Genomic DNA, 13,688 nt, shown 5'->3' with positions numbered 1-13,688 from the left:
AAATAATGGTTGAAGTAATAACGCGTTCCAGAATAGACTGACACGTGCACACCGACCGTTCTCTCCCTCCCTCACAGGAGCTGCAGCACTCGCAGATCAAACAGGAGGCGGTGCGTCTCCACGAGGCGCTGTCCGACCTGCAGCTGAGACGAGACGCCATGGTGGCCGAGGACAAGAACCTGGGCTCCCCCGAGGAGGAGAGGAAGAAGCTGTTGAAACAGGCCAGTCTCAACAACCAATGGTTCTCAAATGGTTTTAACACTTTTGTTGCCAACCCCTGAGTTTCCCGAGTTTGTATAGGTACCCTACCTGTGCCAACCCTGAGTTTCCCGAGTTTGTATAGGTAGTAGTTTCTTTTTTTGTTTTTTTTTTTTTACTTTTTTTTTGGAGCTCAAAAAATGTATTAGGCATGATCGCGATCGCGAAATTGCATATTTAACCCCCATACCAACCCCATCTTTCAAACATGGCAGCCATGTTTGTTTACATTTGAAGAAAACATAATGGCTGCTATCTCATGAATGCCTGAACGGGTTTCCAAGCGGATTTTCTTGTTTGAAAACTGTGAACAGCGTGCACACACGTGGTGCATGATCTAGGCATGGGCGTGCATGATCCGTGCACTATGAATTACATGGAAGTCTATGGAGACCAACATTGTTTTGTCACAAACCAGCATAAAGATTAAAGGGGTATTTCACTTTCAAAAAAACTTTTGGTAATGTTATCATCTAATCAGGCTTTTATGAACACCCTGAACAGTTTTTAATTAGCTTGATTGAATATTTAGATATTTGATGTAAATGTTACCAGGCCCTCCAGGCCCAGGGCCTCTCCCCACACACACCCATTGTAACTTCAAACTTCATTTTAACCATGATAGATTCATTAAAAACACACATTATTTTTTCTGGTGACTCATACTACCCTCCTAATATGTGAGCAGGCCGTGTTTTTTCGATTATTAAAAATAAATGAAAAAAGTTATCGAAAAAACACGGCCTGCTCACGTATTAGGAAGGTAAAATGAGTCTCCAGAAAAAATAATGGGTGTTTTTAATGAATCTATCATGGTTAAAATGGAGTTTGAAGTTACAATGGGTTTGTATGTGGAGAGAGGCCCTACCACTGCTCCCTGTTGAAAGTGGAATATCCCTTTAAGTGTATAGAGGGTTTATGCACATTTCTAAAGTGACAATTTAAGGGTGAGGCGTTGTGAGCATGTAGATCTAATATTTTCACAATATAACCGTGCTATACGTGCTCGTCAGGGTGGGGGGTCCCCAGTTAAAATATGATTATTTTGAGAACCACTGAACTAGATCAATAATAAGGGAATGCCCAAGCCTCAGTACCCAACAGAAGTTATTATAAATAACACATCTTATAATACATGGTAACTAGTTGTGGGTGTAACAAACTCAGTGAGGATAGTCCATGTAAAGAAATAGCATAATAATATTGCAAAATCAAGACTAAATTGACTCAATCATTCTAAAATGTACTTTTTTTTATAAGCATTGTCTTGAGTTTGAAAAGAAGCATTTTCTCCAAAAAATAATCATAACTTTGTTCTGTTTTGTTGTCCAGGTCAAAGATGACAATCAGGAGATAGCCAGTATGGAGCGGCAGTGAGTATTTGATATGATCCAGTAACTGAATACTGGTTATAGGCTAGTGGCAATGGCCCCAAAGGCTAGTGACAATAGCCCACAGATTTGAGATACCCTTACTGGAGGTAGAACCAAACACAACATACTTGTAGTTTTTCCTCATCTCTAAGGCCTCCCATATTTGAACTGATCTACAAGCTCACACCGTGTTTCAATAACTACATGTTATGAGCTTGTAAATATGCATTTATTATTATTTTTGGCTATTTTCTTAATAAGTAAAAGACAAATACAATTGCCATTTTTTGACATGACCAAAATAGGATTTCAAAGTGGATGGAAAGCAATGCTCATTCATTGTGATTTCTGGCGCCCTCCAGTGGGAAAACACTGGTATGGGACAGTCTGATTCAAAGCAGGGTCTCCAGAAGGCAGCAGTACAGATTGCTTGCTCGTAGGTTCTGGGTTTCACTGTCCATCATGCCAGTGTTGCATTGTCCATTGATTAAATGCAATAAATGAATTTGATTGGCTTATAACGCCATTCCCAAGGTGACATCATAAATCATTTTAGCTAATCTGATTTACACTCTTTTGTTTAAAGGAGCGAGAAACCCTGCCACTTTATTTGTTTTATCAGAATTCAGAATATGAAAAGAAATCTAAAATGTAGGAGTGGTTTCTAAAATGTAGGAGTGGTTATCTGCAGTTGTATATATAAAATAAACGTTAATATTAATTAGATAAAAATATTTCTTTTCTACACAGAAACTGGAAGAACACAGAAATAGCTACAGAGACAGCAGAAAGCTCTGAATCCACAAGCCTATGGGCAAATTGAACCATATCAAATTTGCTCCCTATCACAAGTGACTCATTGATATAATGTATATTTATAGAAAAGGTGATTTTGCATTTCATGACTCTTTAATGACATACGGTTTTAACATTTTTATACAGGTTGAAAGAGACCAGAGAAAGGATCAGTCAAATGAACGAAGAGATCAGACGACTGGAGGATGTGGAAGAGTCCCATGGTACTGTCTGTCTGTCTGTCTGTCTGTCTGTCTGTCTGTCTGTCTGTCTGTCTGTCTGTCTGTCTGTGTGTGTGTCCTGACGCAATATTTTATGCTTTAAATATTAAAAAAATAGCAGATATACAAGCTCACAGCGCGGCACCGAGTGCCGCGCTGCGAGCTTGTAGATCTGCTATTTTTGAAAAATCGTGAAAATTAGAATTTTGACACGATTCTACAAGTGTCTTTTGAATCCTTCTAAGATTTTTGGAAAAAAAACTATGTTTCTATTGTCAGCAATCTGGCCAGCCATCGTCAAAGAAAAGGTCCTTTTCACTTAACTGGAGCTCAGTTAGTCTGTTCTTGAGAGACTACTATGTCAGTGGTGCTCAAACCCTTTCATGTGAAGGACCCCCAAAATGATATTTATCTGGCCACGGACCCCCATTTCAAAATATCTAGTTCCAGGGACCCCCCATAAGCAAAATTTGAGTTACAAACGTTCGCTTTGAAAATACTTTTTCAAAAATAGCAGATCTACAAGCTCGCAGCGCGGCACCGAGTGCCGCGCTGTGAGCTTGTATATCTGCTATTTTTCACTGGTTAAAGCATTCAATAATTCTAGGCCTAAATGGGTTAATCATCGGTTTATGTTTCTTTGCATGAAGCATGAAGTGAACCAGCAGCACCTTTTTGTTCAGTGTGTATCCTTAAAACACTCAGCATGTTGCTGGTATGCCTTTGGCACACTGTGACGTTATATTATACGTAACTGACTGACCTGTTACACTTCACATTTATGAGTGTCAATGACACGTCTTCCAAGATAACTTGAACATTTCTCTTTCACTTTTTGCATTTTTCTCGCACTCTCATTTTGCCTTATCTGCAGCGTCTATACTAGCAAACACTGAGTGTGTGTCCTTAAACACAGTAGCATGGTGGTCAGGACACATCAAAATAAAATAAAAAGATAGTTCATTGTATGTGTTAAATTAACACATGATTGTACCGTACTTCTCTCCCATCTCATCCTATCCTATTCTCATACAGTATATCATTATATTGTCCCCAATCATTGACTCGATATTATGTAATTGTCCCTGTCCCCTTTTAACTCACTTTTATACAACATTCTCATGTATTTTTCTCTCCTCCACGCATGCTTATCTCCCATCTTCATGTTGGTAACCAGATGGTAAGCAAATGGCTGTTAACGTTGACGAAAACCTTCCATTGCTGCTAAACTGTCCCTAAAAAAAACATGTGCTGTGTGTGAATACCATTATTTTGCAGGCACCGGGCATCCGTGTTGTTTTTTTGCCTCCTTTTTAACCCACTAAAACTGGGAAAGCTTCTGTCATCTTAGATTTTAGCGTTGGCTATTACAAAATAACAGATATACAAGCTCACAGTGTGTTTTTGTCTTACAGGGGAGCGCAACCAAAAGTACAAGGAGCTGAAGAAGAGAGAACAGGACATTGACAGTAACATCTTTATTTTTATTTAATCTTTTGTTTCATCCTTCCTTTGATACTAGAAAAGCTGAAGTTGGCAAAAAAAACAACAACAACAACATCTGCAACATTTCTGAAATGATACTTTACTGCAGGGTTCCCCAAAAGGCGGCCCGTGGGCTATTTGCGGCCCGCGGGAGGCTACTGTCTGGCCCCCACCGACCACAGTAATAATGGTGGTATAAGAACAGCAACAACACTAGTATATCGCCGTTGTCGGGTGGAAACCTTGTATGTCCAAAACCGTTTGTTTTGTATCTATCGTCTAAAAAATGTACTAAAGTATAGTGAAAACAGCCGATCTACAAGCACACAACACCTCGCATCGCGAGGCGTTGTGTGCTTGTAGATCTGCTGTTTTCACTAGTTTTGTCACTTCTGCAATGTTGTCGGCCCTTGGGGAAAACTAATTGGGGAACCCTGCTGTACTGTATGTTTAAAATACGTAGTGCGAACACATAGTGGTCCAGTATCTTGCTCAAGGACTATTTTGATACAATCCATCGTTGCATGTCAGTAAAGGGTTTATGCATATTGTTTATGCTAAGTTATACAGTACAATGGCCATGGAATTTGATCAGACCAGATCTATAGGAGACCTCTACTAAAACAAAGGAATGTTTGCATTCTGGTTGCCTTGCTCCGTCTGACTGTCTGCTCCTCTGTCAACTGTGTCTCTTATCCGGCCCATCCGCACGCTCGTCTTTCCCCTGTTTGTTTCCCTGCCGCTCGTCTCTCTTCATCTGTGTATCTCTGGGTCCGTGTGCAGGTTTCCTGGAGTCGTATGAAGAGAGCCGAACCCAGGAGCAGGAGAAGGCCAGGGAGGCTCAGGCCAACATAGTGGCCCTTCTGGAGCACCTAAGCAGAGTAAGAGGATTGATTGATTCAACAGGGGGTCCTGGACCATTAGGGGGTCCTCAGAGTTACTACAGGGGGTCCTCCAAATCTTTGGGTGGTAGAATCCTTTTTTCGCCTTTTTTATATTAACCACTTGAACCCTAGCGTCCATATTCTGACAACTTTAGCCAAAAATAGGTGAGCTACAAGCTCACAATTGGATATTTTAGGCAAAGAGGTTTGGTGTAGAGGAGAAAAGGAGCAGACTAAGTACAGAGTGAAAGGTCAAGTTAATTAAGTATTGACGGTTCAAGTGGTTAAATATCTGAAAACACACTGACATGAATCCAAAATACACTGATGATTGTGCTGTCAAACGATGAAACTATAAGGAATCTATGAAAAGGTTGTGGGGGTCCCTGCTTCATCTCTCTCAACTAAGGGGTCCTTGCCCTGAAAACGTTGAAGACCCCTGGTGTAGTGTATCTTGTACACCACCAGGCCCATTGAGGACCCGGGAGGTTCATTTGTCTCATCCACATAGCAGTGGCGACCGTAAAGCTGATATCTGGTGGTGCTAATAATAACGGACCACCATGGAATGACATGTGTATTCAATTCAAGTTTTGTGGTTGTTCTTCTTTACCATAGAGTGTCTTCCAATTGAAATACTTTTGCTATGTGGGGCCAAGAGAAAGTGTGGGTTCTTCCCATAGAACCGATAAAATGTATCATTGACGTCTTATGTTTAGAGCCATATGTTTACGTGTGTGTTTACGTGTGTGTGTGTGTGTGTGTGTGTGTGTGTGTGTGTATGTGCGTGTGTGTGTGTAGAACATGACACGCATGCGCCAAATAGACACCGTGACAGCCAGTGAGCTGAGGAGCATGCAAGAGGACCTGAGCTTTAAGGAAACTGAAATGGCCAAATCACAAAGCACCGCTCAAGGACTGACATCTGGTTAGTGCACACACACGCACGCACGCACGCACGCACACACACACACACACACACACACACACACACACACACACACACACACACACACACACACACACACGCACATGACCACATACTCAAATCACAAATGATACACACAAACAAACAAAAATAGGAAGGGAAAAAATATATAACTGCAGCCATTATTACAGTGCCAGCAAGTTGGTGTTGAGGAAGGGATTTGTATCCACTGAATTAAGCAACAAACAATACGTTGTGAGCTTGTAGATCGGCTATTTCCACTTAGCCACTACCAAACGTTTTTTTTTTTTTTTTTTTTTTTTATTATAAAGTTGTCAGTAATTTCTTTGTCAATGACAAAAACACAATTAAATCATTAATCGCAATTATTTGAGTGACGATTTCGTCATGTAAAATGTCATAATCGTGACAGCCCTACTTTCCCTGTCCTCCACTCTGTGCTGCTGATTTCTGCAGTTAACTGTGAGAGATTCAACTTTTATACACTTTGGTTTGGCTCTGATCCACTTTTTACCCCTTCCAACAACAATCCTCTCCTCTCCTCTCCTCTCCTCTCCTCTCCTCTCCTCTCCTCTCCTCTCCTCTCCTCTCCTCTGCCGATAATAGGCTTGTGGCCATAAAAAAAAAATTGTCCACAAGCCTGGTACATAACCACAGACTACAAGGGTTAGTAATGCTCCAAAGTCCAAATCTCTATCTCTGCTGTCAGGCTGAAACCTACCTCGAAAATGAGCTCAAGTGGAGTTAGGAGGTTTTTTCCCAAGCACTTTTTACTACTTTCCATTGGTTCAATATTATTTTAACCAACACTCAGATGGAAAGGGTGTTCAATAGCCCTGATTTATGCCAAAAAAAAATCAAAAAACTAAAAAATGAGGAGTTAAGAGGTTTTGGCCAGACAGTGACGCTATAGTACTATACTGTACACGCATATAAAAGATTTGGTGCAGGAGCTGCTGACTTGTTTCTCAGCTACTGCTGTCAAAGGGGACCTTGAATCTTTAGGTCAAATGAGGAGTCGAGGCAGAGATGTGCTGATGGGGCCCTTTGTATGAAGAAGCGTCCCCAGCTGCTGTGTCTCACTGCCTGGCTGATGGACTGACTGTCTGACCTACGGTTCGCCTGGCAGCCCTACTTACTGCCTGAACCCTATCAAGAGGAACCCGTCCACTTCCTTTTCCTATGCAGACACAAGCACAAGTGTGCAAACATACACACACACACACACACACACACACACACACACACACACACACACACACACACACACACACACACACACACACACACACACACACCGCCAGTAGTCAAAAGAACCTGCTAGCAGCAATCTGTCTAACGCTACCGGAACGTGCGTTGGCTGCAGCATGCAGCAGCAGCAGGTGCAGAACAATGGCAAGTCGGCTCAGGTCTCGTCTTCAGAAGTGGAACATGCTTCAGAACATCGATAAGTAGCCCAGATACCACTGTGTTTGTTTAGTGTTAGGAAACTAGTGTCTCTGTCCAGTGCTCACAGTACAGTACGGCCCAGGCATGTGCACACATAGACATCAAAGGGGGCTTGAGCCCCTGCACTTTTATCTGTATGTAAAAAGTGCCCTCTCCAGACCGTGAATGCAGTTTTTACTATGGTGAAAGAAATGAAAGTGCCACCTTTCCATGCCATAACTGAAGGCAGCATTCAAGAGAATTGCCTTCTCCTGAACTTGAATGCAGCATAATTATGTTGAAAGAATGTCCCTCTCTGTGACTGTAGAAATCCATGCCGTACGCCACATCTCCAGTATTGACTTGATTATACTTAGTTCGGTGTGGTATCAAGCACCGAAAATTGCGGACACGTTATGAGCTTGGAAGTCTGCTATTTTCGATATTTTCACCGAAAGGCCCTTTTAAAAATTTCAGCCCCTGCCTCTCTAACATTCTCTGCACGTTCCTGCTTGTGGACGTGCTGTGGCATTGCTGTGTTTACTGTATGTTCTGTACGTCCCAACCTTGTGAATGTGTTCTCTCAGGAACGCCGGGAGGGAATATTTCTCCACATTTTTGAACAGATATCCACTTGACTGGACTATAGGCTTGAGGATGAACTGATTACAATGTGTTGGCCAAGACTGCAGCTGCAGCTGGATCTCCATATTTGGGCAATAACGGATGAGGTGACCTGATGTTGTTTCTCTTCTCCCAGAGTACCACCGTCTGCTGCAGGACCTTCAGAAGGTGGAGCAGCTGGAGACCAAGATGGTGAGCCAGCTGGACTCTCTGAAGACGCAGATGGACACCATGACCAGCGGCCTGCAGACGTACAGAGACCTGGCCGGCCTGAGGAACGTGGCGGACGAAAAGAAAAAGGTTAGTGTGGGCCAGTGGGGTTCTCTGCATGCATGGTGATTGCATTTACAGTATCTGTACACAAGACACTGGCCCAGAACAGACGGGAGTGGAAATGTGTTGCTTTGTTCCTGTCCTACATGGCAGCCGGCATAAACATCAGTAAGTAAGTAAATAACTAACTAGAGTACACAAGTACCCTGGTGGTTACCAGGAGTCTTCACCTTATGGCAAAACGATTGTCTTGGTTTTGTCATTTTATCATTACTTGTGCCAGCAGATCGTGCTAGTACTGCGTTCGGCTGCGTATGTATGTATGTTGGTACTGTAGGTAGGTAGGTAGGTAATGTACATGTAGTAGGTAGGTAGGTAGGTAGCTGTGTGTGTTTAAGCCTGTAGCCCAGTGGGGGAGCAGCATTTCTGGCAACGTCATCATTAACAGCCAATGAGGGACCAGCATTCCTGGCGATGCCAGTTAGTGATGTCACTGGCATCGGCAGTGGTGCTGCCAGTGGTAAGCGCACCTCATGGCGCGCTCTGCTGGGGCACACAATGGCCTACTTGTGCACAAGGGGCAAGTTGGCACCTCAACAGATCGCAGTTCTAGTTAGTTCTACGGGGAGAAGGTCAGGTTCAGCTTCACCCAGCAGATGACTTGCTCAGGCGGTGTGTGTGTGTGTGTGGAGGCCTGTCACAATTATTACATAATCGTCTAATCGCAATTATTCTTCATAATTGCAATTATTATAATTTTGTAATTATAATGTCGTAATTGTCATACTCGTTTCCATGTTGAATGATTTTCATATATTTTTAAACATTTTCAAAAATAGTGGAAATAGCCGATCTACAAGCTCACAACGCGTCACATCACTCTTTTTATGTTCTTTTTAAAGTATAAAGTTGTCAAATATGTCAGTAATTTCTTTGTATATATAGGTCATGTGTCATATCTGCCATGTGCAACTTCAAAGCCTACAAGCCAAAAACACAATTCAATTGTTTATCGCAATAATTTGAGTGACAATTAATCGCCAGGTAAAATGTCATAATCGTGACAGCCTTGTGTGTGTCTGTGTGTGTGTGTGTGTGGTGGGGGGGGGGGGGGGGGGGGGGGGAGCGCGCGCGCTTGCGTGTGCGTTTGTTTAATGTATGCAACTTGTTCAGTGTCGGTTCATTCATGATCTCATTTTCATTCATGATGTGTAGAAAATGTATGATCTTGACTTGTCAGTGAGTGTCTTGGCCTGGGTAACCTTTCCCACACTGCGGGCAGGAAACTTTCAAGCAAAAGTTGCAGAGCAGGAAATTTCAAACCAAACATCCCTTAAAACACAGGAGCGCCATACTTTAAACGCTGCACCAGGGGCCGTTCTGGACGCATTCCTTCCTTTTACATTCATTCATTCCTGTTGCCATTCGGTCCTATCGCACGCACGCACGCACGCACGCACGCACGCACACACACACACACACACACACACACACACACACACACACACACACATACAAATAATGTATACATTCAAATAATAATAATAAGTGTAGAAAAGTTATTTAAATGAAAATTAAATATTTTAAGTGATTGCTTTGTAAATGCTGTTCTCATCTATGTTAAAGGTCTCCTGACCTCAATTACACCCAACAAAACTGAACTTTGAACACTCAGTGGATTTTCTGTGGTCTGGGGTTTTCTGAATAATTAGACTCAGAAATCTCTTCCTGTATCAGTGTGCTCTCGAGTCTTGACTAAGACTAAACTGAGACTAAACAATTTCAGTATTCAGAAGACTAAGACTAAATGGTGCATTATTCAAATGACTAAGACTATGAGTCTTTGCTGTCAAAATGAACACTGCATTTAGACCAGTAAGACGCCTAAGGGAGAAAAGCGGTCTTGGCCATATATGGACTTTGTTAGTGTGGTGTATATATATATTGGCATTCACAGATATGGGAGTCATCCTGGTGATGTCACAATAAGTCAGCCGTAGCCGGGTGATGTAGAGTTGATGATGTCAGTGTTGGTCAGCTCCATATATGGAGGTCCATGACATCAGGGAACTCCATATATGGGCAGGATGACATCAGGGAACTTTATATCTGGGCAGGTCAGCCTCCATATATGGGCAGGTCAGCCATAGGCATTGAGGTCAGCTATAGGAGGTGTTATGGACCTACTGACAGGATGTGCCGGTTTACATACTTAACTGTGACCTACGGTCACAATTAGACTAAAATACTAAGATTATCCCCCCTTCTCCGCCCCCTCCACTGGCTCCTGGTTGCTACCCGTACCTACGTTTTTATTAGATTACTATTTCTATGCATTTGAGGTATTGATGTTGATGTATTGACGTATTACCTTCCTTATTGTAAATCGCTCTGGATTAAGAGTGTTGGCTAAATTACAAATTGTAAGACTAAAACCAAATGCTGTGTTATTCAAAAGACTAAGACTGAATCAGAATTTGCTGTCAAAATTAACCCCGTCACAGAGACAAGTTCTTTATTCAGAAAATAAAGCTGCTATGATTCGGCTCTAACACAGTTCTGTTGTCTCAACAGAGACTTCAGGAGGATCGAGTCTCCTTGAGTCAACGTCGAGATTCTCTCAGAACACTGTTACAGGACATGACACAGCAGCATGACGTGCTGAAGGGGCAGCTGCAGGAAAACGAGACCCACGCACAGGTCAGTACTTCATGCATCTTATGCTTAAAGAGGGGGTGCCATAGTTTTGTACTTTTTCTGTTTTGTATGTGTCTATGGAGTTAACCTAACTCTAATAGACCACCGGGTGTCGTTCTTTGTGCAAATGTGCCTTCCCTGTGTACTTTTGGCTTCTTCCTAAAAGCTGAAAGCCTCTGAGTCAGAAGGCCTCACCCCCCATCTTTAATGATTTATAATCCATCGTCCGACAGTGTTGAGCACTGAAAAAAGTCTTGACCCCTGGGTTATTTTTTGTTTTGGAAAATCTTAGATCTTCGATGTCGTTTATGATATTGAGTTACGTTTGTGTTTGGAGAAAAGCATATTATATTGTTTTCTTACTCTTTGGATAAAATTAGTACTTTTCACCTTTTTTGCCTATGGGAATCTCGGGTTGGGGCAGTCAATGTGGTAATGTTTTCTAAATGTATTGACATTAGGATTAGGATGTGGACATGGTCTTAAATGACTGACACTGTAAAAAGCATGAACCCTAACAGGCATTAACTGATTCTCCAGTTGGACATGAGAGAGTGAGTAGTATGCATATTAGACGGTGAGCCAGAACCCCAAATATGCGCTCAATAATTCTCATAGTGATTTTTGTCATTGTATACATGTCTAGAACATAAATATGTGATAGCCTTGCACCAGTGGTAGTTTTATGGGTGCTATCGTGCATTTTAGTTTGGGTCTCATTCACTTACTGAAGTTACTGTACACTATACTATAAAGGAAAAAGACTCCCAAAAAAATCTGCTTTAAGTAGGATGTGAAGGGTCTAACTAGGTGTTTTTAATGATTCTGAATCCATTGCAAGCATTTGCATTTGTTTTCACAGCAGACTTTACTTCCATAATGCACACCAAATGACACATACTCTGAATGTTTTAAAAAGTTATGGCATGCCTTTTTCAAGCCATACCATAGACGCAAACTATCTGTAGGTCATCACCAGATGACTCATCTGGTTGACAAAACAAAAACACTCTTTACAGACCGGAACCTCTTTCTTCCAACAGAAGCAACAAAAAAAAAAAGAATGAGTTTTCCATAGCTTGTTAATGGGTGTTTTGTTTCTGTCTTTGTGTGTATAGCTTGCTAACCTGGAGAGGAAGTGGCAGCACTTGGAACAGAACAACTTTGTCATGAAGGAGTGTATCCTTTCTCTGTTTTAGCTGCTTGAACTAAGAAAAGCCACCGAAAGAGTGCAGTGAGGTCGTAGCATGTTTCAGTACACATGTTGTTCATAAAACTAATCCACGGTGATGCAATACCCTTTCAATGCACTCTGTTTTCTATTCTGACTGATTCGGTTCGAGCGTCGGTTCAGCAGTGAATCAAAATGGCAAAAATAATGTCAGTCAGGAAGAATGGAAAAAATATGTTATGCTTTAACTATTAAAAAATAGCAGATGTACAAGCTCACAGCACGGCCACCGAGTGCCGAGCTGCGAGCTTGTAGATCTGCTGTTTTTGAAAAATCCTGAACAGTCTTTGAATATTTTTGACCCGATTCTATAAATGTCTTCTAAATCCTTCTAAATCAGCGGTTCTCAAACCTTTTCATGTCAAGGACCCCCAAAATTACATGTATTTGGCCACGGACCCCCATCTAAAAAATGTGTTGTTCCAGGGACCACCTAACCTCACTGCGCCAGATGGTGGCAGCAGTGCGTATGCCTGCATACCGCTCTGCTTTTACCATCTGGGCTTGCTCGGGCAGAACCGATGTAAGGGGCGGGCCATTTTTTCAAATTCTTTAGCAGGTGATTGGATGGGGCTGTCTCTATCACAGTCTGGGAGTGCCAACTCCAACCACTCATACTGGCCTGTCTGCATGACGTTACACCCAGAATCCGCCTCCTGGGTTTCCACCTGGTTTGCAATCAGACTCTATTGGCTCAGAGCCGCTCAGAGCCCGCCCATAGCTGCCGCTGTTTCGTCCGGCCCGGGACTTTACGAGCGTTATCAACTCTCCCCGAGTAATCCCAGATGGTAAAAGCAGAGCAGTATGCAGGCATACGCACTGCTGCCACCATCTGGCGCAGTCAGGTTAGGGACCACCCAGAAGCAAATATTTGAGTTACAAATGTTCACTTTTAAAAAGATATACTGTATTCAAAGACTTTTTTTTCAAAAATAGCAGATCCATAATTTCTATGGTATATTATCACATGCTGGGGAACAACCATTGCACAATGGCACCTTCTTTGGCCAGTTTGTGTTCATATTTCAAGTGAAAAACCCCTTGGTTCTGAAAATGAGATATCCTTAACAAATGCCATCAGTCATAGCATCCAAAGAGCAGGAGAGCGACTACGCCTCTGTGGCCAAGAATGTCAAGGAGCTGCTTGTTGAACACAACAAGAACATTATAGACGCCCTCAACAACAAGACCAGCTGAACACACACACGCATATAACCAATTCATATTATTAATTCACAATATACAGTGCATTTACTTCTCAGAAGCACTACTATGGTTTTAGAATTTTCTGTTGTAAGTCAGGATTGTTATTTCACATTTTATTTAGTACTGAAGTTGTTTTTTTGTTTAAAGGTTATTTAATTATCATCCATTCTTTTCACACGGATCATCCATTCATTTGACAGACCTGAACTTTGTCTAAAACCCCTCTATAATTGAGAGCCTGCATTGTGCAGTCTCGTTGGTAGA

The 13,688-nt window shown here is 42.1% G+C and overlaps 1 protein-coding gene across 1 annotated transcript in view; it reads left to right on the top strand.

The window, feature by feature from the left end:
* ift74 (intraflagellar transport 74) overlaps positions 1–13,688 on the top strand; it is a gene marked incomplete at its 5' end in the record, with an annotated part of 44,628 nt that extends 30,940 nt beyond the window's left edge. The window contains 10 exons of the mRNA XM_080730321.1: positions 78–221; positions 1,591–1,631; positions 2,574–2,650; positions 4,063–4,116; positions 4,916–5,013; positions 5,818–5,944; positions 8,154–8,317; positions 10,865–10,990; positions 12,106–12,166; positions 13,300–13,688. Of these exons, the coding sequence (XP_080586447.1) occupies positions 78–221; positions 1,591–1,631; positions 2,574–2,650; positions 4,063–4,116; positions 4,916–5,013; positions 5,818–5,944; positions 8,154–8,317; positions 10,865–10,990; positions 12,106–12,166; positions 13,300–13,415 (1,008 nt within the window). The 3' untranslated portion in view covers positions 13,416–13,688. The remainder of the gene's footprint in view (positions 1–77; positions 222–1,590; positions 1,632–2,573; positions 2,651–4,062; positions 4,117–4,915; positions 5,014–5,817; positions 5,945–8,153; positions 8,318–10,864; positions 10,991–12,105; positions 12,167–13,299) is intronic.

This window comes from Nannobrachium achirus, assembly GCF_963921795.1.
Source record: "Nannobrachium achirus genome assembly, chromosome: 7".
NCBI classification, from domain to species: domain Eukaryota; kingdom Metazoa; phylum Chordata; class Actinopteri; order Myctophiformes; family Myctophidae; genus Nannobrachium; species Nannobrachium achirus.
Note: the sequence above shows the minus strand (reverse complement) of the source record. Positions and strands in the feature narration are given on the sequence as shown.